At 44.5% G+C, this 26,256-nt stretch overlaps 1 protein-coding gene across 7 annotated transcripts in view; it reads right to left on the bottom strand.

Moving 5' to 3' along the window:
* Positions 1-26,256, bottom strand: part of FRYL (FRY like transcription coactivator) — a 460,530-nt gene that overhangs the window by 247,647 nt on the left and 186,627 nt on the right. The window contains exon 1 of one of the 7 annotated variants that reach the window (XM_073608469.1): positions 18,380-19,147. The exons of 5 other annotated variants lie outside the window; for them this stretch is intronic. In XM_073608469.1, coding sequence (XP_073464570.1) covers positions 18,380-18,452 — 73 coding nt within the window. In that variant the 5' untranslated portion in view covers positions 18,453-19,147. Of the gene's footprint in view, positions 1-18,379; positions 19,148-26,256 lie in introns of those variants that run through there. One more of the 7 variants, XM_073608472.1, reaches the window with a different exon arrangement.

The following is a 26,256-nucleotide window of genomic DNA, read 5'->3' as shown; positions in this document are numbered from 1 at the left end:
AATAATGCGGGAATCTCTCCCGCAGCACTATTGTGTTCTGACAGCGAGAGGTTTCCCAGCCATCAGAATACAACGATCACCAGCCAGACCAAAGATGGATTTGACCGGTTCAGCAGAAATGGCTTAACCACTTCTGGACCTCTTGCCATGGATATATGTTGGTCCTTTGACGTTAAATAGCATTGTTATGGCAGCAGATAGCCGCCATAACCCCGGTATTTTCTTCAACGGAGGGCAGTCCTCTTTAGGATAAAAGTGGTCTCTGCAGCGGATTCTCTGCGAGATCTCACATTAAAAAAGAAGTAGTAAAATAAAAAGGAAAACAAATAAATAAAATTTAAAGCGCCCCGTCCCTCCGAGCTCGCACACAGAGCAAGTCGCACCCACATACGAAAATGGTGTTCAAACCACACATGTGAAGTATCCCCGCGATCGTTAAGAGCAATAATTCTAGCACAGGACCTCCTCTGTATCTCAAATCTGGTAACCTGTAGAAATTTTTAAATGCCAAAGTTTGTTGCCATTCCACGAGTGGACGCAATTTTGAAGCATTACATGTTGGGTATCTATTTATTCTGTGTAACATCATCTTTCACAATATAGAAAAAAATTGGGCTAACTTTACGGTGTTCTTATTTTTTAATTCAAAAAAGTGTTTCTACCCCCCCCCAAATGCATTTGTAAGACTGCTGTGCAAATACGGTGTGACAAAGTATTGCAACAACCGCCATTTTGTTCTCGAGGGTGTCTGAAAAATATATATATATATATATAAATGTTTGGGAATTCTAAGTAATTTTCTAGCAAAAAAAACCTGATTTTAACCTGCAAACGATGTCAGAAATAGGCCTGGTCCTTAAGTGGTTAAAAGGAGAGCCAGGAAGACCATGCCACCAAGAACAGCAAATGGGTATCTGGTTTTATACAAAAATATGTAAATGATTGAATCAAAATGTAATTATATTCAACATCTAGTTTCAAGACTGATTCTCTGAAAACGTTACAGATTCCTGCTACTGTGAATATGCAAACAAAACCCTTTTAAACTGTTACATCATCTATTTCTTGCTGTCACATTTGTATACATAACCAACTGAACAAATGAAGGCAATTCTGCCAGCATAACACACATATACAAAGAGGCTCTTGAAACTTTTTTGTTGATGACAAAACAAGGGGAAAACGAGTTCCATTTATTGGTATTTGTGCTAAACACATCTGAACAGAGCTGCAACACATGGGGGTTAATATACTAAAGTAGAGTGCAAAATCTGGTACAGCTATGCACAGAAACCAATCAGCTTTCAGTTTTTTTTTTGGTCAAAGCTTAAAGTGGCAGTAAACCCTTACAATCCACTTTTGACTACAGGTAAGCCTATAATAAGGCTTACCTGTAGCTACAGGTACTTAACCTGTACTTACCTGTAGCTACCAACGCTGCATGGTTTAGGAGATATCCCCTGTATTTCTGCATGTGCTGACGTCATTGGCACATGCGCACTGAAGCAATAGCACGATCGTGCCGTTGCTTCAGTTAGTGTGCCATTACTGGTGGCTCCCGCGCACATTTGCGGGAGTGACATCATCGCGGCTCCGGCCAATCAAAGCGCCAGAGCCAGCGATACCTGGAAGTAACTCTGGGAGCGATGTCATCGGCCGGAGCTGTGTACGGGAACCACTGTGGGGGCTTCAATCTAAAGTGAGTATTTCAAGCCTTTGTCTTGCAGGTTTTTTTTTTCTTAGTTTTTTTTGTTGTGGGTTTACAACCACTTTAACTGAACAAGCTGAAGTTAGAAGCCGACTGGCTCCATGCACAGCTGCACCAGATTTTGCGCTCTTCAGTTTTAGTAAATCAACCCAACGGAGTCTTGCTTTAAAGTGGGAGTAAACTCCCATGTATGATTTTTATGTATAGGTAAGCCTATAGTAAGGCTTACTTATAGGTAAATATCTCCTAAACGGTGCAGATATTTACTTTAGATGCAGCCGGTGATGTCACCGGTGCATGCGCTCTGAAGGACTTACACCCCTGCCATTCCTTTAGAACCATGACGTAAACAGCGACTCTCACGAGCATGATAGACATCATCACCGGCTTGACCATTCATATTGCTGAAGCATGCGCACCTGGAAAGAAGACCGGGTGAAGATGGAAGAGCCTTCAGCGGTGACAGCGCGCCGCTGGATGGCTTCGTTTTCAGGTAAGTTTTTTCACAATGTGTTAGTATGTGATGCATACTAGCACTATATGACTTAACCACTTTAAGACCAGCCTCCAGACCACTTGTAGTGCGGCAGGTTGGCTCCCCTGCACAAACCGCTGTCATTGTACATTGGGCGCTTTAGGAGGCATAACGGGGGGCACGAGCGCCATCAGAGCCGGTGCGTGTGGCCGCAATGTCCGTCAGCCATCCGCAATCACTACACAGGGAGACAGAACAGGGATCTGTCAATGTAAACAGACAGATCTCTGTTCTGTCAGGGGAGTAGAGAGAGATCTGCTGTTCCTAGTATTCAGGGACAGCGATCTCTCTGTACTCCCAGTCACTCCCATCCCCCCACACTTAGAAACACCTCCCTAGGGTACACATTTAACCCCTTGATCGCCCCCTAGTGTTAACCCCTTCCCTGCCAATGACATTTATACAATAATCAGTTTATTATAGCAAAAATTTAAAAAAAAATTTTTTTTCAAAATTGACGGTCTGTTTTTGTTTATAGCGCAAAAAATAAAAACCGCAGAGGTGATCAAATACCACCCAAAGAAAGCTCTATTTGTGGAAAAAATGGACGTAAATTTAGTGTGGGTAGTGCGCAATTGTCAGTTAAAGCGACGCAGTGCCGTATTGTGAAAAAATGGCCTGGTCAGGAAGCGGAAAAATCCTTCCGGTCCTTAAGTAGTTAAACTGCCCATTGCCCGAATTTTTTTTTTTTTAATGTAGTTTACTATTGCTTTAAGAGTGTACAACAAAGAGGTACTGAACAGAACCAGGCAGGTCCACTGTATCTATATCAGAAGCTTCATTTACAATGACCAAACCACTAGATAAGGGTTACATAAACCGTGTTAATTTATAAATAGTCACAAAGGATATAAACCATTTTGTGTGCACCAAATACCTTTGCAAACCCAGATATTACCTTCTAAAAGTAGTGATGACATCACCACTGTGCTGTACATAGTCTGTGCAGAGAGCAGAGTTGTGCAAGGGACCCAACAGGCTCCACCCACTACAGCCGGTCTGCAAAAAAACTATAGGCTGGGCGGTTACAAGACCAGTCACCGTGTACAAGAAGAGTCAGTAGCAGTGACTGGTCTGTATTGCAGGAAGCTCCTGTACAGAGACAAACAGTTGTTTTATGCTGAATTACTGCACAGATCTAAATGAAATGCACAAGATTCAATAATACATATGGCGGAATCACTCCCCCCCTTGGCCACAAATACTGCCAAATCTCAATTGCTAGCTATGGGACGGACAACCCACTGCCTCAGCTAGGCTGATTCCATTAAGATAGTCTGCTAGCAGGATTCGCCCATGTGACATCAGCCCTAAGGTGACATCAGCCCTAAGGTGACATCAGCCCTAAGGTGACATCAGCCCTAAGGTGACATCAGCCCTAAGGTGACTGTTTTTTCCATATTCTCTCCAGGTTTATGGCGGTGTAAAAAAAACTGCACTGAGTTTATCTACCACTAAAAATCATTTTTATTAGATTATTTCTGCAATCAAAATTTAGTGCAAACGAGTAGAAAACGGTTTAGTTTTGCTTAACATACAATAAATCTGGCAGAATTCAGAGCTGTAAACACTAATGGAGAGTTGCAGAAGAACAGACGATTTATTATAGACATTTGTTCAGACATCAGTCATATGATAGGAATAAATGAGGCAGGCAGTTTGAGGAAAGGATGGGTGCAGGTTAGACAACATTCCATGGAGGGCACAGGAGACAATGCTGGCAGAGCAGCTGCACATACTACCAATGCCAAGTCTGCGGAGTGTGAAATTCGGCCGAGGAAGGCTTGAAATAAAGGGCACAGCTTATATACTTCAATAGGATAGCCAAAGCTTCACATTCAAAAGGGTGTCTAGTTTTAAAGAGGTATTAAACTCCCAATCAAAATGTAATATATTGCAGCTTACAAATCATTATATGTGGTGGCTGCATTAGTTTTCTTTTCTTTTTTTCCTTTGTCCTCACTGTTTTCACCTGGTGATTTGGCCAGTAACACATCTGTATTAGTGCCTTCAATCTGGATGAAGGAGCAACATAGACACCTTTGGACACCAGCATTGCCAGTCTGGGGGGGGGGTTAGATGTATTAGTAGATTTAGATCACAAATTGAAGCCATACGTCTGCTAACACTTTATAAGCAAAAAAAAAAAAACTATCACATCTAAGAATTGGTAAAGCTGCCACAAAGGGGGTTTGCCTTCGGATATAAAACTAGGAATAAAACAAAATCAGTTAAAACCAGTTAGAAAGGAAAAGGTCATTTCTATGTGTCTTTGTATGCATTCAGCTTACAAAGCTGAAAGTTCTGTAACCAGAAAAAAGTTCTGTAATCAGACCCAGGAGAGCCATATACAATCATGCTGTAGACTGAACTAGAAAGAGAAAACTAAACAATTCCCTCATCCCCATTAAACAGTGTGGCTGGAGGAATCTTCACTGCCGGCTATTGTAATCAGGCAGCCACAGCACCAGCGGTTGTCTGAATACCTAAACAGAGTCTGCATTTGATAGAATTCAGTCCCCATTCACACCTGTACAATTTGGCATGCTAAATTGCAAACTATTGCCGGCAACGGCACTGTCCCAATTGGTACGACACTGACTTTGCGGCACTGCACCGATTTCCAAAAGTAGTTCCAGCTGGGGCGATTTCAATAAACATCTGTTCATGAACCCGCACTGATGTCTTTCAAATCGCCCCCAAACTCGCACTGAAATGTGGGTTTCAAATCGTGCGAGTTCAGTGAAAAAGAGGACTCAATGTGGGAAGTCTAGTGCCAAAGTCATAAAAAAAAAACTGGGAACATTTTCATTGCAACAAATTCAAGTCTTATATGGCGCTATTGTTAGTATAAATTCATAAACACTGCCATTAGTAATAAGAAAAGTGGAGGTAAATAAGACCTCTTCCATGCTGGAGCACATTGCTAATTATCATACAAATGTAATTATTGCATCACATCTTTGATACAATTTTGCAACAACATTTAAACTGATATTTACTACATTTCCATCACTCACTGACTTTTCCAATTAGCTACCTGCCTATAAAGCTTCACCACGTCACAGGAGAGATGATGGAGACAGTTCTATCAGAGGTATGACATATTCATATACAAAGACACTTTGAGATGTAGAAGACACTGACAACTTTAGAAGGTACTTTTCGGAGGTAAAGTGGACCTTCAGTCATTTTTTCAACTTTCCATCGATTAAATCTTCTGCCCTTGTTGTTTTAACTTTCGATAGTAAAACATTTTTTTTCTGCCAGTAAATACCTTATACAGCCCACTTCCTCTTGTCTGGTCATTAGCCTAGGCTTATGACATCATGCACAGCTCTCTCTCTCACTCTCCTAAGAGTTTTCCAGGAAGGAGGGGGGGATGAATCATAAAAGGGCCAATGAGATCTGCAGAGCTGGAGATGTGTGTGTGTGTCTGTGTAAATCCAGGAAGTGAACAGGCTTCAGCTGCCCACAGTTAAAATGGTTTCAGCCAGACTTAGTGGAGAAAGATTTCTGCAGCATATTTGGCAAGAACAGAATCACAGTATATATAAAATAATATGCAAAGTGGTTAGAGGGAAGCTTCAGAATGGAAAAGATGTTTTTATTACAAATTATGTGAGCAGACTGCAGTTCCTCTTTAAGAATGTATATTTAACCAGAGTTAAAGTGGAGGATCCTGCTCCTTTGCGGCATGCTAAACCGCATTGTGCTTGTGCAGTGACACTTGTCCCATTCTAAGTTATGTCCGCTAACGGACACAGACCTGTCATTTGTCTGCTCAGTGGACAGATTCCCAGCTGAGCAGGCAGATTCCACTTCGACAGATCCGCTCCAACTGAAAGGGGCCTAAAGCATTAACTAAAGTTTGGCTTCAACTTGTTAGAGTACCTAAATCTGCTAGTACATCTACAACTCCCCTCCCTCAGACTGACAATGCTGTTGTCCAAAGGTGCCCCCTGTGCTCATACATCCAGAGAGGGGACACTCTAATACAGGGGTATGTCTACCGGCCAGATCACCAGGTCAAAACAGAGGGAAAAAAGTCTAAAAAAAAGAAAAACTAATGTAGTCACCACATCTAATAATTGGTAAGCTGCAATATACAGTTAGATCTATATATATTTGGACAGGCACAATTTTTTTTCAGGTTTTTCCTAAAACATATTCAAGCTATAGTTATATAATGGATATGGACTGAACGTGCACACTCTCAGGTTTAATTTGAGGGTGTGTACAACCAAATCTGAGGAAAGGTTTAGGAATTACAGCTCTTAAAGTGGAACTTCCGCTTTAAGGAGTCCTAACCCCCTGACATGCCACATTTGGCATGTAATTTTTTTTTTTTGGCATGTCAATCTTCTGGGACATGTCACAGGTCCCAGAAGATTGCTCAGCCATTCAGGACAGCGCATGAGCAGTGCACAGCTGGGTGCCCACACTAGTGATGCCGGCGCCAGGGGAGAGGCAGGGGAGAGAACTGAGGCTTCAGGCGGCCGCATTGCTGGACCGTGGGACAGGTGAGTGTGTGTTTATTAAAAGTTAGCAGCTACACTTTTTGTAGCTGCTGACTTTTAATAAACTGAAAAACGAGTGGAACTCCGCTTTAAGAATAGCCGCCACCCCTTTTTCAAGGGACCAAAAGTATTGGACATTTGAATCAAAAGCTGTTTTTCATGGCCAGGTGTGGGTTACTCGTTCGTTATTTCTTCATCAATTAAGCAGTTAAAAGGTCTGGCGTTTATTCTAAGTGTGGTATTTGCATCTGGAATCTATTGCTGTGAACCTACATCATGCGTTCGAAGGAGCTGTTAAACAGGCCACTGTAAGGCTTCAAAAACGAAAAACAAATCCATCAGAGAGATAGCAGCAACATTAAGAGTGGCCAAATCAACAGTTTGGTACATTCTGAGGAAAGAAGAACGTGTACAGGTGAGCTCAGCAACATAAAAAGGCCTGGACATCCACGAAAGACAAGTGGTGGATGATCGCAGGATCCTCTACGGTAAAGAAAATCTCATTCACAACATCCAGACAAGTGAAGGACACTCTCCAGGAGGTGGGCGTATCATTGTCAAAGTCCACAATCAAGAGAAGACTTCACGAGAGAAAATACAGAGGGTTCACCACAAAGTGCAAACCATTTATAAACCTAAAGAATAGAAAAGCCAGATTAGACTTTGCCAAAAAACATCTAAAAAAGTCAGACCAATTCTGGAAAAGCAATCTTTGGACGGATGAAAGTAAGATTAATCTGTACCAGAATGATGGGAAGAAAAAGCGTGGAGAAGGCTTGGAACAGCTCATGATCCAAAGCACACAACCTCATCTATAAAACATGGTGGAGGCAGTATGATGGCATGGACATGCATCACTTCCAGGGGCACTGGGTCATTGGTGTTTATTGATGATGTGACATTAGACAGACTCAGAAGCTTTCTGCATTAGGCCCTATACTGGCCCTGACATCACCAAGATGACTGGCTGTTGTCTGTGAAGCTTCCAACACCTAAAGCGGTGTGTGGGAGAGAAAAACATGGAAACTCAACCTGTCCCTCTCACACACAGAGTGCTGGAGGCTTCACAGGGAGCAGACTGACACCCTGGGGGGCCAGGAGGGAGCAGTGAGGGCTGTCCAGATGTGTCAGATGTTGGAGAAAACTACATTGCTGTTACCGACAATACGTATTATGTATTGCCATACAAAGGCTGCATCACTAACTGTAAAACATTTCATCTATGTGAACAGCCTGAAAAAAGTGTTCCTTGACGACAGTGTCCCTTTCTGTGGGGACGGGAAAAGTCCTCCATTGCAGTGGGGCCGCCCCCGCACTGTGTGGGTTAGATGGCCAGACTGCTGGTTGGAAGCTGAACAGTGGGGACCTTGAGTGGAGAGTATGAACAAGTTTTGCTTTTGACTGCTGGTGATTGCCGTGTTGCATTTTTAGGTTCTTTTTTGGGGCTTTTCCTTGTAGCTTTTTAACGCATTTTTCTGCCACTTTTTAAATAGCCTTTCTTTTTCTTTGCTTCCTTCAGCTTAAAAATTACTTTCCGTAGAACTCATTGTGAGCCTTCTCATCTTTGAGCTTGCTGGAACTTAGACCAAGTGGAACTGGACTAAGTGGCGAGTTGAAAACCAGAGTTAGTGGAACTGGACTAAGTGGTTAGGTTAGTGGTAACTCAGAGTTAGGCTACTTTCACACTGAGGCGCTTTGCAGGTGCTAAAGTGCTAAAAAATAGTGCCTGCAAAGTGCCCTGAAAGAGCCGCTCAATGCACTCCAATGTGGAAGCCCTGAGGGCTTTCACACTGGAGCGGTGCGCTTGCAGGACGGTCAAAAAAGTCCCGAAAGCCGCATCTTTGCAGCGCTATAGTGTATTCACGGCTCCTAAAGCGCCCCTTCCCATTGAAAACAATGGGGCAGCGCTGCAAATCCTTTTTCAGCTGCTAGTGGAGGTTAAAAACGCACTGCTAGCGGCCGAATAGTGCCACTAAAACGGTGCTAAATATAGCGCCGCTTTACTGCGGCGCTCTCCCGCACCAGTGTGAAAGTAGCCTTAGTGGAACTGGACTAAGTGGCGAGTTGAAAACCAGAGTTAGTGGAACTGGACTAAGTGGTTAGGTTAGTGGTAACTCAGAGTTAGGCTACTTTCACACTGAGGCGCTTTGCAGGTGCTAAAGTGCTAAAAAATAGTGCCTGCAAAGTGCCCTGAAAGAGCCGCTCAATGCACTCCAATGTGGAAGCCCTGAGGGCTTTCACACTGGAGCGGTGCGCTTGCAGGACGGTCAAAAAAGTCCCGAAAGCCGCATCTTTGCAGCGCTATAGTGTATTCACGGCTCCTAAAGCGCCCCTTCCCATTGAAAACAATGGGGCAGCGCTGCAAATCCTTTTTCAGCTGCTAGTGGAGGTTAAAAACGCACTGCTAGCGGCCGAATAGTGCCACTAAAACGGTGCTAAATATAGCGCCGCTTTACTGCCGGCGCTCTCCCGCACCAGTGTGAAAGTAGCCTTAGTGGAACTGGACTAAGTGGTGAGTTAAAAACCAGAGTTAGTGGAACTGGACTAAGTGGTGAGTTGAAAACCAGAGTTGAAAAGGTTATAACAGGGGTCATGTACCTGTGTAGGGTGAGTGTGTACCTGTGTATTGTACGCACATGAGTGCCGCGAGTGCACGTGAGCTGTATGGAGTATTAGTGTCAGGTAGTACCTGTGTAATGTAAGTACCTGAGCATTGTCTGAGTAGTGTGTGTGGATCGTTAGTACTTGTGTATTGTGTGTGTGTGCACGTGGGTCTGCGAGCGCACGTGGGTCTGCGAGCACCTGTGTATTGTCTTGTTGAGTACCTGTGTATTGTCTTGTTGAGTATTAGTGTCAGGAAGCTAGTTATTTAAATTTGGACAGGGTATAATCCCCAAACCTCAATAAATTAGTAGGTACGATGCCCGGCGGGTGTGGAGATGCGGTGTACATTTTGCAGCATGTATGCATTCCTTGATCATCCGATTGAGGGCGAATACTGCTGTGCAAAATGTAAGCACGTTGTTTCCCTGGAAGCCCAGGTTCTGAATCTGGGGAAGCAACTGTCAGCACTAAGAAGACCCTCCATAGTAGAGGAGAGCTAGGAATGCACACGGCAGGTGCTAGCACAGAGGCAGGTGGAGACAAAGTGGTGCAGGCACTAGGAAAGAGCGGATGGGTGAAAATCCGGAAGGGTAGAGGGGGAAGTGCCAGGGAGGTCAATCCAGGGCTGCAGCATCCCAATTGGTGAAACCAGTCAGGGACCAGCACTGCTGGAACTGAGGGACTCTTCTAGCTGCTGGGGGAAGAACTCCTCCAGTGACAGTGGAGGGGAAGAAAAGGGAAAGTAAAGACAGATTCTGGTGGTAGGGGATTCAATTCTTAGAAGGACAGAGAGGGCAATCTGTAACAAAGACCTGAAGCGCCGAACTGTATGTTGTCTACCGGGCGCTCGGGTTCGGCACATCACAAATCTGGTGGACAGATTACTGGGAGGGGCTGGGGAAGACCGGCTGTCATGGTGCACGTTGGCACCAATGACAAAGTCAGAGGCCAATGGAGTGTCCTAAAGAACCATTTTAGAGACTTGGGAGATAAATTGAGGAAAAGGACCTCCAAGGTAGTATTCTCAGGAATACTACCGGTTCCTTGAGCCACACCAGAAAGGCAGAGGGAGATTAGGGAAGTAAACAAGTGGCTGAGGAGCTGGTGTAGTAAGGAGGGGTTTGGGTTCCTGGAGGACTGGGCCGACTTCTCATGGTGGATGGACTGCACCTAAATGAGGAGGGTACAGATCTGCTGGGAGTGAAGATGGCCGAAAAGTTAGAGGGGTTTTAAACTAGGCGACGGGGGTGGGCTGGGGGGGGGGGGGGGGATGAGTGAGGGCCCAGAGGTAGAGATAGTCAGCACGAAACATATTCCAGAGGGTAGTATTGGGGGCATTAGTGGTATGTTGACTAAAACACAAACCCAAGGTAAGTATAGTAACAAGTCCTAGTTGTAATCTCGGAACACCCAACAAGAGGATAGTATGCTACCGTTCTTAACTACGTGGCATGTTCACCAATGCCAGGAGCCTGGCGGACAAGATGGGAGAACTAGAGATACTGTTGTATGAGGAGGATTTGGATTTTGTGGGAATTTCAGATACCTGGTTCAACAGCTCTCATGATTGGCTGGCAACCATTCAAGGGTATACCCTTTATCGCAGGCATAGAGAGGGTAAAAAAGGGGGAGAGGTATGCCTATATAGCAAGAATAATGTACAAGTGAATGTGAGAGATGACATCACTGAGGGAGCTAGGGAGGAGGTGGAATCCTTATGGGTAGAGCTCCAGGGGATGAAGCTAAGGGGAAAATACCGGGAGTATGCTATATGCCCCCTAACCTAAGGGAGGAGGGGGGAGAAGGATCTCCTATCACAAGATGAATTAGCAGCAAGGATGGGAAGTGTTATCCTAATGGGGGATTTGAATTATCCAGACATAGACTGGGCAGAGGGAACCACGCATTCGTCTAAGGCTCGCCAGTTCCTAAATGTCTTGCAGGACAATTTCATGGTTCAGATGGTAGACGCACCAACTAGAAATAAAACCAACAATACAGACCTGATCACGGATGTGGAAATACGTAGGAAACAGTGATCACAGGTCAACTGGCTTCAATATAAATCACACAAATAGGAAACATAAGGGGAATACAAAGACACTGAATTTCAAAAGAGCCAACTTCCCTAAACTACAAACCCTAGAAGGCATGAATTGGGATAAAATCTTAGGAACAAAGAACACGGAGGAGAGATGGGTTTGCTTTAAGAGCATATTAAATACGGCATTAGCCAATGCATCCCATTGGGTGTGCATTTTAAAGAGCAAAAAGTCCTGGATAGCTTAACTCCAATGTAAAAATGCATATAAAAGAAAAAGAGAAGGCCTTTAAAAAATACAAGATCATCATCAGCATTCAGACTTTATAAAGAATGCAACAAGTAATGTAAGGGTGCAATTAGGGCAGCTAAGATAGAACATGAAAGATACATAGCGGAGGAGAGCAAAAAAAAAAATCAGAAGAAATTCTTTAAGTATGTAAACAGTAAAAAAAGGGAGGACAGACCATATTGGCCCCATAAAGAATGAAGGAGGACAACTGGTTACGAAGGATGGGGAGATGACGAAGGTATTGAATTTATTCTTCTCCTCAGTCTTCACGAGGGAATCGGGGGGCTTCAGTAACCAAAACTGCAGCGTTTATCCTCATGACACATCACAGGAAGCATCTACATAGTTAACAGAGGACAGAATTAAAATTAGACTTGTGAACTTAACATTAATAAATCTCTGGGACCAGATGGCTTGCATCTGAGGGTACTTCGGGAACTCAGTCAAGTAATTGCCAGACTAGTGTTGCTAATGTTTACTGACAGTCTACTGATTGGAAAGGTACGAGCTGATTGGAGAAAAGCCAATGTAGCACCGATATTTAAAAAAGGGCCCAAAATACATCCCTGGGAATTACAGACCAGTTAGCCTAACATCAATAGTTTGCAAGCTCTTGGAGGGGATGATAAGGGACTGTATACAACATTTTAGTAATGAGAACGGTATCATTAGCAGTAATCAGCATGGATTCATGAAGAATCGTTCTTGCCAAACCAATCTATTAACCTTCTATGAGGAGGTGAGTTGCCATCTAGATAAAGGAAGGCCCATAGACGTGATGCATGTGGATTTTGCAAAAGCATTTGACACAGTTCCCCATAAATATTTACTGTACAATATAAGGTTTGTTGGCATGGACCCTAGGGTGAGTACATGGATTGAAAACTGGCTACAAGGGTGAGTTCAGAGGGTGGTGATAAATGGGGAGTACTCGGAATAGTCAGAGGTGGGTAGTGGGGTCCCCCAGGGTTCTGTGCTGGGACCAATCCCATTTAATTTGTTCATAAACTACCTGGAGGATGGGGTAAACAGTTCAATCTCTGTATTTGCAGATGATAACAAGCTAAGCAGGGCAATAACTTCTCCGTAGGATGTGGAAACCTTGCAAAAAGATCTGAACAAATTAATGGGGTGGGCAACTAAATGGCAAATGAGGGTTAATATAGAAAAATGTAAAAATGCATTTGGGTGGCAAAAATATGAATGCAATCTATAAACTGGGGGGAGAACCTCTGGGGGAATCTAGGATGGAAAAATAACCTGGGGGTCCTAGTAGATGATAGGCTCAGCAATTGCAATGCCAAGCTGCTGCTAACAAAGCAAACAGAATATTGGCATGCATTAAAAAGGGGATCAACTCCAGAGATAAAACGATAATTCTCCCGCTCTACAAGACTCTGGTCCAGCCGCACCTAGAGTATGCTGTTCAGTTCTGGGCACCAGTCCTCAGGAAGGATGTACTGGAAATGGAACAAGTACAAAGAAGGGCAACAAAGCTAATAAAGGGTTTGGAGGATTAGTTATGAGGAAAGGTTGTGAGCACTGAACTTATTCTCTCTAGAGAAGAGACGCTTGAGAGGGGATACGATTTCAATTTACAAATACCATACTGGTGACCCCACAATAGGGATAAAAAATTTTTGCGGAAGGGAATTTAACAAGACACGTGGCCACTCATTAAAATTAGAAGAAAAGAGGTTTAACCTTAAACTACGTAGAGGGTTCTTTACTGTAAGAGCGGCAAGGATGTGGAATTCCCTTCCACAGGCGGTGGTCTCATCGGGGGGCATCGATAGTTTCGAAAAACTATTAGATAAGCACCTGAACGACCACAACATACAGGGATATACAATGTAATACTGACATATAATCACACACATAGGTTGGACTTGATGGACTTGTGTCTATTTTCAACCTCACCTACTATGTAAAACTATGCTCGTTTGGGTCTCAGTACTGTACTGGAAAATGTACTCGCCTGATCCCCATTCCCCTGGCAGCCAGCGCTCTCCTCTTCTCCCCTATGTTCTGATGGTGGACTGTCCCTTCCACTGCCACCTCACATCCAGTGCAGGGCCCTGCATTGTACTTTATGATGTCAGAGGACCTTTGACCGTGAGCACAGGGAAGAGGAGGCTACAGGGACTGGTCTAGCAGCACGAACAGAGCTGAGCGGAGGATCGGGTAAGTAAAAGTGTTTTTTTCCGGTCCCCTAGACCTAAACGAGCATTTGACTCTTGCAGTGTGGGGGCAGGTACACTGCAAGGGAGAACTTTTGCTTTTCCCGGAGTTCAGGTTTAGGGACAGTAACTGTAAACCATAGGACATATGGTCCAAACAATTTAAAGTGGAACTTCACTCTCCCAATCAACATTGATTTTTAATTCTCATGCTGTTAGCATTAGTAAATAAAGAGGAAATATATCATATTTAATTGTTATAAAATTTTTAATTTTTAATTTCTTCAGTTATTGCCTGGTTTCTTGCTTAGGCAAATTACCGTATTTATCGGCGTATAACACGCACATTCATTTTAAGAGGGAAGTTTCAGGAAAAAAACTTAAATTTTAAATAAGGAACTTTGAAGCAAAATAAGGGTCAGTGCCCATCTGCAGCCTCACCATTGCCATCAATGCCCATCTGCAGCCTCACAAGTGCCATCAATGCAGCAACCTCACCATTGCCATCAATGCAGCAGCCTCGCCATTACCTTCAATGCAGCAGCCTCGCCAATGCCATCAGTGCAGACTGATCGATGCCCATCTGCAGCCTAGAGGGGACAGGGAGGGGGGCGGGACGAGCGCCGACAGATTACATACAGTGAGAATCTCCTATGATAGACAGAACAGTAGTCCAATGGCAGCCCAGGAGATGGGACTTCTTATTACAGAGGCCGCCAAGTAAATAGAGGATTCTCACTGTATGTAACCTGACGGAGCTCGTCCCACCCCCTCCCTGTCCCCTTCGAGGCAGCTAAAATTGAAGTATTGGCATATAACACGCACACGCTATTTGCACCCGATTTTCATGGTGAAAAAGTGAGAGTGTTATACGACAATAAATACAGTATGTCATACATCCCAGGAGCCTTCAGGAGGAAGAGGAGAGGTTTTCTTAAACACACTCTCCTGCATCCATGCCTGTGATAAGGGCAGATGGATTCTAGTAAATAAATGCTACAAGAATCATTTGACCTTACTCAAGATTGCCATGGCTAGAAATGCTAGGGGGAACATGGAGACATGGAAGGGGGTGTTTGCATTGAATATTAACCACCTGACCTCTGGAAGATTTAGCCCCCCCCCCCCTTATGACCATGGCATTGCATTACTTTAACTGACAATTGCTTGGTCATGCAACACTGTACTCAAAAAATGTAAGTTCTTTTTTCCCCACCAGTGGAGCTTTCTTTTGGTAGTATGTGATCAGACCTCTGCGTTTGTTTTTTTTTTGCACTATAAAAAAAAAAAAACTGACTATTTTGAAAAAGAAACAATATTACTTACTTTCTGCCTTTAAAAAAAAAAATCTAACATAAAAAAATTGAAAAAAAATCAAATTACTTCGTAAATTTAGGCCAATATGTATTCTGCTTCATATTTTTGGTCAAAAAAATCCCAATAAGCGTATATTGACTGGTTTGCACAAAAGTTATATGGTCTACAAACTATGGGATATTTTTATTGATTTTTGCTAGTAATGGCGGTGATCTGCGACTTATAGCAGGACTCCGATATTGCACCAGACATACTGGCACTGACAACTTGACACTTTTTGGGAACCAGTGACACCAATACAGTGATCAATGCTAAAAATATACACTGTCACTGTACTAATGACAGTAACTGGGAAGAGGTTAACATCAGGGTTGATGAAAGGGTTAAATGTGGCCTAACCAGTGTTTACAATACTGTGTGAGGTGCTTTTACTAGGGGAAGAGATGGAATTTATTCCTTGCTTTGCAGGGACAAAACTCCATCCCGTCCCTTCTGTCAGAATGGGGATCTGCCTTGAATATATAGGCAGATCGCTGTTCTGTATCCCTGCCTGCCGACTGCCAGGTGCTTGAGCTGCCGATCGACTTCCGCTGTGTGTAAACAGAAGTGTCAGATCAAATATATATATATAACAAACTGCTATAGGGTGGACCTGAAGTGGTTAAAAATTAATTTTTTTTGGTGCTCAGATACAGTAAAGAACTGGTTGTAAACCCTTACATATACCCAGTGAAGTGACTGGCTTCAGGTAATACACAAAAGATTAAACAGATCCTCCTACATAAGTTGTATCTGTTTATCTGCAGTATTGTCGTCTCTACATCTGTTCAACGTGCAGAATTTATAAAGCTTGTCTGAACTGTCAGAAAAAAGGGGGGAAAAAAGCTGAAATTACACTCTGCAGAGCTCAGTGGGGAGAGCTCTGAGAGCCGAACAGAGGGAAGGGATACTCCCCTTCACACTGCACAGCTGAGGCCATCAATCAGCTGGAGATCCCTCCCGTCACCATTTTTCTCTTGGTGTCAGGAAAACGTGTCAAAAGTGATTCATGCTAATAGCAGAGGTACAACACAGCAGACAGAAATGACACGTTGTGCTCTTAATTGAGACAAGGACACACTATAGAGGGATATGCTTTGTTCATATTTCATGTCTGGGGTTTACAACCACTTTAACCCAGAGACCTACTGGATCTCATTCATTGAGAAACGGAGTATAAAGAACTGAAAGATCGAAACCTGCACTTAAAAAAAAAAAAAATGACATTTTGGGTCTGATTGCTGGATGTGGGAAAGAAATAGAACTTTTTCTGCTGTATATTCCACCAAACAGCTTTTTTTATAAAATACCATTTTTCCTGACAATCTAAAACAAACACACACAAAAAAATACTGCATCATGGCATCATCCCTATATAGGCCGTATGAATGTCACCTCATTGTTATTAGTGAAAGGAAAAATACTCCGCTGCAATCAAATGTTGGCCAGCACAGCAGCTCATATTGTTGGCTAAGCAGCCCTGTAAAGCCAGGTCTAACGTAGGGATTTTTTTTGTGCTGCGAGGACTGAATCACTAACACAAATGGGAGAAATTCAGCTGACTTCAAGTTCCCCCGAGGAGTAATTTTCCACTTGCTAAAGTTTGAGTATATATATTACTATGACGAACCCAGATTCAGCTTATTTAGTAAAGCAGGACAAGGAGAAGCAATTCATGGACCAACCAGGTGTAGGCTTGCTGAAAATCGCATTTTTGTAGGCGTTTATTGGTTGCTATGGGTTCACTAGATGAAGGAGTCGTACCCACCTTATCTTTGCCAATCTCTCCCACATTAAATAAATTCCTCCGTACATTCAAGGAGCCCCCAACATCCCCCCCCCCCCCCGGGCAGATCTTTATTACTCAAGCAAAACTTTATCAGTGATTGCTGACTTGCGAAGGAAACTGCTTTGTGCAGGCTCATCTAAGGTGCAATGCTTCTTATATGCAATGATCAAAATCAGCACAAGAGATATCGCAGAGAAAAAAAAAATACATAAAGAAAGCACTGCTGCAATACATTTTATTGAACAAGATAAATGAAGCACAATGTATTCGGGGGGGCAGGAACTGCGAGGAGATGCATTGAAACCATATCTCAGCCTGGAATTGATGATGTTGTTTTCAACTCACACTTGACACTACATACAGCAGTGCAGCAATTTGTAAAAAGTCAGAGCAGAAGATAGTAGGGAGAAGGGAGAACGGAGAAGGGCGAAGGGAGTAAGGAGCAAGGAGAAGGGAGCAAAGAGAAGGAAGTAGGGAGCAGCGAGAAGGGAGAAGGGAGTAAGGAGCAGGGAGTAAGGAGCAGGGAGCAAGGAGAAGGGAGCAAGGAGTAAAGAGAAGATAGAAGGGAGAAGCGAGAAGGGAGTAAGGATCAGGGAGAAGGGAGCAAGGAGCAGGGAGCAGGGAGCAAGGAGCAGGGAGCAAGGAGCAGGGAGCAAGGAGCAGGGAGCAAGGAGCAGGGAGCAAGGAGCAAGGAGCAGGGAGCAAGGAGCAGGGAGCAAGGAACAAGGAGCAGGGAACAAGGAGCAGGGAACAAGGAGAAGGGAGTAAGGAGAAGGGAGAAAGAAGCAGGTAGTAAGGAGAAGGGAGTAAGGAGAAGGGAGTAAGGAGAAGGGAGTAAGGAGAAGGGAGTAAGGAGAAGGGAGTAAGGAGAAGGGAGTAAGGAGAAGGGAGCAAGGAGCAGGTAGTAAGGAGAAGGGAGTAAGGAGCAGGTAGTAAGGAGAAGGGAGTAAGGAGAAGGGAGTAAGGAGAAGGGAGTAAGGAGAAGGGAGTAAGGAGCAGGTAGTAAGGAGAAGGGAGTAGGGAGAAGGGAGTAGGGAGCACCCCCCCCATATTATTTATGGGCATTCACCGCTAGGCACAGGCAACCAAATTTGTTATTAAAGAACATTTTGTGCTGGCAAAAGTATGTTACATTCATATGACTCTACAGACCGTGGCTTGTCTGGAGCAGAGAAGCAATGCAACAAGAAAATAGCTATATTTGTAACATGGCTCACTTGACGTAGGATCCTTCTTCGCAGCTTTCTGCTCCAAGCAAAGGAATTTCACAAGATTACTGCTTATGCAAACACAGCCAGGAAGCCAGAAGCAGGCAGCATGCAATACAGTACAATTATGGAGAAATAATACTTACAGCTACTGCTCCAGGACTTCAGCAGAGACTTTATGCTAATCTCAAAAAACACCGAATCCTGTAAACTCAACATTATGCCTGTGGCAGCTGTGGTTACCCAGTAGTTTGGGGCGGTCAGCTTTGTCAAAGTGTTTCTCAAAGGCAGAGAAGTCCTGGCCTCCCGTGTCGCTGCTTCATTACCATGCAGTAGTCTCTCAGTGACGCACGGATATGGGAAAATTGCAGTTCAATGCAGAAGGACTGGATAGTACGAAGGTGGGGGGGTTGTGGAAACAAGAGGGGGAAAAAAGCCTCAAGTTTGCTGTCAGGAAGGTCTCAAGGACATATTCACCTCTTCTGCAGTGGAAACATCATGACCCCCCTTATGGAAAGAGCCCACAGCATGATTTCACTTGGCTGCAGATTTGTTAGTAAACAGACCTGGAGAGAGCGGACCAGGAAGCCCACAAGCGTTCTCCCCGGCTCCCGGATCCACTCGGGAAGAGAACTAGTTTAAGAAATGTCACAGCCTGGGCTCATGTGTCCTTCATAGCAGCTGCTCACAAACACTTGCGCGTTGCTCTCTTGCAGAAGCCCTTCCTGTGGCATTCTTTCCAGGCTCCACACACCCTGTCACTGAGCTCTACTCTCGGCATGTGCTGTGACGGTGCAGAGCACAGCAGCCTGCCTAATGCACTTGAGATGCTGCTGCTGGTTAATGGAAGGGGAGGGTGATGTCATGAAACGCTCAGGCTCCACGACTTTGGATCAGCAGCTCTTAGATATTGCTCAGCTCCTTGCAAAGTGTCTGTTTCAGCTTCTCATGAATGGCTTTTGATGTCTGCTATCCCACTCAGGAGCATGATAAGAAGGATGGGACTGTTCAAGGCTCTGTTCACTACACAGCAAATCAATTCTGGCCACTTTACAACACATACTTACTGTAAAGAAAAAATGCACTTAAAGCATCTATGGCGACATGCTTATACAATCAGAAATATGGCAAGTCTTTAGCCTGAACTGCACGTTAAAGCGGAGCTCCAGCCCCCCACCAAAAAATATAAAGTCAGCAGCTACAAATACTGTAGCTGCTAACTTTGAATTTTAAGACACACCTATCCAGGGATGAAGCGATGATGTCGGCACACCAACTGATTTTTCAATTGGCTTTCGAGTGCTGCTGCCGCCATTCCTTGGAAGGGAAACCAGTGGCTTCACAGTCGGTTTCCTACTGCACATGTGCGAAGCACGCTGCGCTTTTTGAATAGCCTGGCGGTGGTGGAAGGAGGAGGGGGGCCAAACTTCCAGGGGACCTCACCACGACGAGGTCTCCCGGGAAGGGGGGGGGGGGGGCGTTACCTGTCAAAAACAGATACCCAACCCCCCTCCCACTGCATGGAATTCACAATCTTTAGATCCCTTTCACACTGAAGGTGTTTTTCAGGCACTTTAGCGCTAGAAATAGCACCTGAAAAACCTCCTCCCATGCCTCCCCAGTGTGAAAGCCTGAGTGCTTTCATACTGGGGCTGTGTGCTTGCGGGACGTTACAAAAAGTACTACAAGCCGCATCCTTGGGGCGTTTTGGGAGCGCTGTATACAGCGTTTCAAAACCGCCCCTGCCCATTGAAATGCATGAGCAGCGATTCAGAAGTGCCTGAAAAGCGCCGCAACACGGGCACTTTTAACCCTTTCTTCAGCCACTAGAGGGGGTTAAAAGCGCCCCGCTAGCGCCCAAAAAGCTCCAGTGTGAAAGTACCCTTAGTAATGCAAGGTTGGAGCTAAATTATCCAGCCTAAATGTACACATGGGGGGGGGGCGATTTACTAAACACTGGAGCACTCAGAATTTGCTGCAGCTGTGCATGGTAGACAATCAGCTTCTAACTCCAGCTTGTTCAATTAAAGTGTTACTAAACCCACAACAGTAAGGCCCCTTTCACACCGAGGCGTCGGCGGTAAAGAGCTGCTATTTTTAGTGGCACTTTACCATCGTTTTTCTGGAGGTTTTCGGCTGCTAGCGGGGCGCTTTTAACCCTCGCTATCCACCAAAAAGGGTTATAATGACTCATTGATTCCAATGGGCGCTTTAGGAGTGGTGTATACACCGCTCCTTAACCGTCCAAAGATGCTGCTTGCAGGAGTTTTTTTTAACGTCCTGCCAGTGCATCGCCTCAGTGTGAAAGCACCAAAAGCGCCTGAAAAAATGCCTCAGCGTGAAAGGGGTCTGAAAATCACTCTGTTTATGCAGTGAAGCATGCTGGCAGCTGATGCAGAGCTGCACCAGATTTTGCACTCACCAGTTTTAGTAAATCTCCTCCACGTTCCACCAGGTTACAGGGTTTTGTTCTGAAAGGCTTCATCTGATCAGCCATGATTTTTCCTTATCTAATGAACGCTGTAAGGTCATTCAGTAGGTCACATAAGGAAAATGCTGTCACTAGAATCTAGATCTAAAATACTGAGGGAACATCTCATTCGAACCATGTCCATTGAGCTGTGTTGATCTGCATAGATCAATGCAAGGGCACATAGAAAACAATTGTTTCCTATCAGCCCTGTTCACAGCATGCATTTGTGGTGCTATGCGCTGCATAATGAGCCCCCCTCCCAAAGGAGGCTCCCCCTGTCTTTTAGAACTGGATGTTCTTATGTGCAGCATTGGTTTTAAACACTGGACCACAAAGGAAAGTAAACCTGTGTACAGCTGCATCCTGGTATTGCCCTCTATAGGTGGCTGCACGCACCAGCTGTGGCTCCCAGAAAAGATTTTACGCAGGTTCTACATGCTCTTGCACACTGTATGGCCCCTTTGAAGCTACATGCATGAGTTAATAGACACAATTTTATGCAGAGCAGTAATGCACTGAATGTTGATTACAGTGTCAGTAAAGTTAAAAAACAGTGCGATTCCATTAATCACGCTACCCCTACACAACACACATCAGCACGCATGTGTTTCAGAGTTTCGAACCAAGCATGACCGGCCTAAAGATCTAATTGTTCTCCATTCTGTGCAAACATGGCAGTGTCATAGCACATCAGTAAAGTCAGAATATGCCACATGATACCCATGCGTCAGTTGTAGTTTATGCTAGGATATTTCAGGTACTTTTAAAGCACCAATTTACACAGCACTTTACACATATTTATTATACATTCACATCAGTCCCTGCCTTCAAGGCATACAATCCAAAGTCCTTAACTCACATTCATAGGATGCATGGGCGCCTCCTCCCCTTTCCATTGCCGCCGCCACCTCCTATACATGCATCCGGCCCCTTTCAGGGCGCCAGACGCATTAATTACAGAGGCTGGAGTTTTTATTTTTTTTAAAGTACCCGTATAGAGCCAGAGGCTCTAATAGGCTCCAAAATAGGGTGGACGCAGAGCATTGTGCTCAGAGCCCACCCAGGTGTGTTAGAATTAGGGATGCACCGAAATTTCGGCCGCCAAAACATATCGGCTGAAAATGGACTTTTCAGCAATTTACCGAAAGAGAAAAATGGACGATAATGGAGCCGAAAATGGGACGGGGCCGGGGCTCCGCCCCCACCCCTGGTGCCACCCATTACGGGGGTGTCCTATAGCGCAGAAGAGAGAGGAGAGCCGGCGCCTGGTTGATTAGAGCGCCAAGAACATAACAGCTTTCATTTCAATAGTTGTGTTTTCCCCGCCGCGCGTCGTCACATACATCCCCTCTCCCTTGTCTGGGGAACTTTGATAGGCAGATCACCTGTCCCAGTATTGGACGGGTAATCTGTCTATCAAAGTGCCCAGACAAAGGGGAGGGGCTGTATGTGACAGCGCGCGGCGAGGAACACACAGCTATTGAAATGAAAGCCATTATGTTCCCAGCGCTCTAATCAACCAGGCGGCTGCGGATCTCCTCTCTCTTCCCCTGCACAGGCTGGCTGCACTGGGGACACAGGCTGGATAACTGGCTGCACTGGGGACACAGGCTGGCTAACTGGCTGCACTGGGGACACAGGCTGGCTAACTGGCTGCACTGGGGACACAGGCTGGCTAACTGGCTGCACTGGGGACACAGGCTGGCTAACTGGCTGCACTGGGGACACAGGCTGGCTAACTGGCTGCACTGGGGAAACAGGCTGGCTAACTGGCTGCACTGGGGACACAGGCTGGCTAACTGGCTGCACTGGGGACACAGGCTGGCTGGCTGGCTGGCTGCACTGGGGACACAGGCTGGCTGGCTGGCTGGCTGGCTGGCTGCACTGGGGACACAGGCTGGCTGGCTGGCTGCACTGGGGACACAGGCTGGCTGGCTGGCTGCACTGGGGACACAGGCTGGCTGGCTGGCTGCACTGGGGACACAGGCTGGCTGGCTGGCTGCACTGGGGACACAGGCTGGCTGGCTGCACTGGGGAACACAGGCTGGCTGGCTGCACTGGGGACACATTGGTGAGGCTGCATTGATCTCCTGTACCATGTCCGCAGTCTCTGACCATCTCCTGTACCATGTCCCCAATCTCTGACCATCTCCTGTACCATGTCCCCAGTCTCTGACCATCTCCTGTACCATGTCCCCAGTCTCTGACCATCTCCTGTACCATGTCCCCAGTCTCTGACCATCTCCTGTACCATGTCCCCAGTCTCTGACCATCTCCTGTACCATGTCCCCAGTCTCTGACCATCTCATGTACCATGTCCCCAGTCTCTGACCATCTCATGTACCATGTCTGCAGTCTCTGACCATCTCATGTACCATGTCCCCAGTCTCTGACCATCTCATGTAACATGTCCCCAGTCTCTGACCATCTCCTTTATAAAAATTTTTTTTTAAAAATAAGTTTTGGTATCGGTCATTCTCGGTATCGGTTTTCGGCCTAGTGTATTTTTCATTTTCGGTATCAGTTTCGGCACCAAAAAACCCATTCGGTGCACCCCTAGTTAGAATAGCGAATGAATATTCACTATTCTAACAATGAATTGCCTCTCCGCCAATCAGGAAGCGCGGGTGTGAAACGCTTTTCCCGATTGGCCGAAAGGAGAAGCGTTCTGATTGGCCGCCGAGGAGGAGGTCGCATTTGCACTGTTTGCCACCCCCCACTGTACTAGGGCCAATTTAGACAGGAGCCAATTAACCTACCAGCATGTTTTTGAAGTGTGGAAGGAAACTGGAGTGGAAATACACACAGGCACACCTCTAAACATTTACCATTTTAAACTGCCTGCAGTTACAGTTACCCCTCCTTTCACAGGGTAGTATGTGGGTTTTGGGTGTTGATCAAATGTCTGTTGCCAGCGCCACCCATCTTCATCAAGTCACTGATGAGGAAAGCAATCAGATTCCATGATGTCTGTAATGCCCGGTACACACGATCAGAAAATCGTACGGAAAATACTGATTTCGGAGCGATCGTACGCTGATTGTTAGTACAGAGCTTTTGAGAGCTGATCAGGATAGTTCATCTAATATTATTTGATCGGACATGCGCGACATTGTTTTTCGTACGATTTTCGTTTAATCAGTACTGCTGTCGTTCGAAAAAGGCAATACAAATGCATTACAACACATGACATCACTTCCGAATTTTTATTCCATCGTATGTGAATTTTCGTGACTTTAGTAAACTCAGATTCGATCCGAGATTAGCATGCAAAAAAAACCCTGGACGATCATTCGTCCGATAATCTCATTGTGTGTACCGGACATAAACCACAGTCAGCAGTACAAGAGGCAATAGGCTTCTCTGTCTACTACTGACCTGCTGTATGTCAAGTACTTCTGGATGACGCCTATGGTTGTCTCTGTACTTGAACTCTTAACAGCCTAATGTCAATCAAAACTCCTGAAAGGTGTGTGTACAAGGGAAGCATGTACTGAAAAAAAAAAACAGATTTTCAAATTTACATATTCTACATCAGGGAATAATAGAAAAGCTCTAAAATTAAAAACCATCTAATAATGATATCTTTGTTCTGTTTCTAACATTTTTCACTATGGTATCTAAGTCTGCTAATATAGGTTTTTAATGGGTAATCTGCAGCAATTAAACGGCCTCAGTAGGTTACCCATGGTCTTTATTAGCTCCCACGCTAAGGCTAGCAGTTTATATAAAACACGCTCAGTCATCAGGACTTGAGAGAATGAATGCTCAGACATATAATAAAATGATCTCTGAGGCTCCGGCTGAACATCATGGTTCTTACTGCTTCATTACCAGCTGCTGTCAGACAACTGTCCTTTACTACAACAATGATTCTTGTACTCGTCTTCTCCGACTAAGTGCTCTCTACAAGGCAACTTAGAAAAGGAAAGGGCAAAAGGGGACAGCAAACTTCCCCTAATTACTGTCAGGTGTATATTTTCCAAAAAAGATGACAATGTACTAAAAAATTCAATTATTCAGAATGCAGGCAGTGCTTAGCTGTCAGAGAACAACTTGAAAACTGAATTGAGGCAATGTATCCAGCAACAGGGAATTTGGCATATCCATAGAAGCAAATCAAAACCTTTTTTTTTTTTTTTTTTTTTTTTTAGAAAGCTCCAACTGTAGAAAGCCATGGGTTTTATGGAGTACCCAATTTTGCACATCATCACCCTTTGTAAAATGCAGTCTGTATTAATCTGGGATCGAGACTGCGAGTGACATGAAACCACAAAGAGCTGAATGTGGCATTCTTTTAGGACTCATTCATACAAATGTGATCAAAAACTGGATATTATCTATAGGACTCAATATTTTAATAGCACTCTCCACAAAGAAAATGGAATTCTTCCAAAATGCCTTTCATTGGGACCAGGGGAAGAATAAATGCTTCATATTGCAATTGGCGAACATACTGAAAATGATTTAATAAAGGCAAATAGGCTGTTCATTTTGTAGGAGAAGTTGCACCTTATGAGGAATTTGCCCCAGAGCTTAGTGAATACCCAAACACAAGCAAGGAAAATAAAAAATAAAAAAATCAGCAGAGCTGCACCACATCCACTACGCTTTGGGGAAAATTCCCCTGCAAATGAACAGTATACTTGCCTTTAGTAACTCAACTCCACTATTAATAATACCATTGCTCAAAAAAACAAAACAACAACAACAACATGGACACATAAAACTCAACAAATCCATTTACTTTAGCCAGGTAAATCAGACTTAAAAAAATTCTTGTGAAAGAAGTCATACTGGTTAATGGTAGATACAAAACCGTAGAGAGCAATAGGCTGATTTATTTATAAGGATACTGATCACAAACAGATTAATGGGTACCCCTGTTTTCTAAAAATCATAGGGAACCTGCATGAACTCTATGGCAGCAGTCCCCAACCTCCCTGGCACCAGGGACTGGCCTGGTTGGTGCTGACTCTTACCTTGGGGGGGTGGGGATGTTATGTGTAGCCGTGTCACCTCCAGGCCGGTGTTCTGTCAAAACACCCAACTCGTCGAAAACTCCAACCACGTAATTTCCGGTGACTCTCCAGCATCAGTAATTGGAGGTTTGCACGAGTTTGCGGTTTTGACAACACCGGCAGGGTATACACTACGGTACACAATATAATACGGAAAGGTTTCTTCACAGTAAGAGCTGTGAAAACGTGGAATAGACTCCCTCCAGAGGTAGTTCTGGCCAGCTCAGTAGATTGCTTTAAGAAACATTTATAGGTAAAGTTGATTCAGGAAAAATCCAATTGCCTCTCTGGGATCAGGAAGGAGTTTTTTCCCCTGCTGTAGCAAATTGGATCCTGCTTTGCTGGGGGGTTTTCGCCTTCCTCTGGATCAACTGTGGGTATAGGATTGGAATATGGGATTGTATGATATTTTTTATTTATTTTTATGGTTGAACTGGTTGGACTTGTGTCTTTTTTCAACCTGATTACCTATGTAACTATGTAATAATGAGCGACATTGTTAGTCCGCATGCTAGTAACCAACAACATG

Source organism: Aquarana catesbeiana, linkage group LG01, assembly GCF_042186555.1.
Source record: "Aquarana catesbeiana isolate 2022-GZ linkage group LG01, ASM4218655v1, whole genome shotgun sequence".
Classification (NCBI taxonomy): domain Eukaryota; kingdom Metazoa; phylum Chordata; class Amphibia; order Anura; family Ranidae; genus Aquarana; species Aquarana catesbeiana.
The sequence above is the reverse complement of the archived record's forward strand: the minus strand, read 5'-3'. Positions and strand labels throughout refer to the sequence as shown.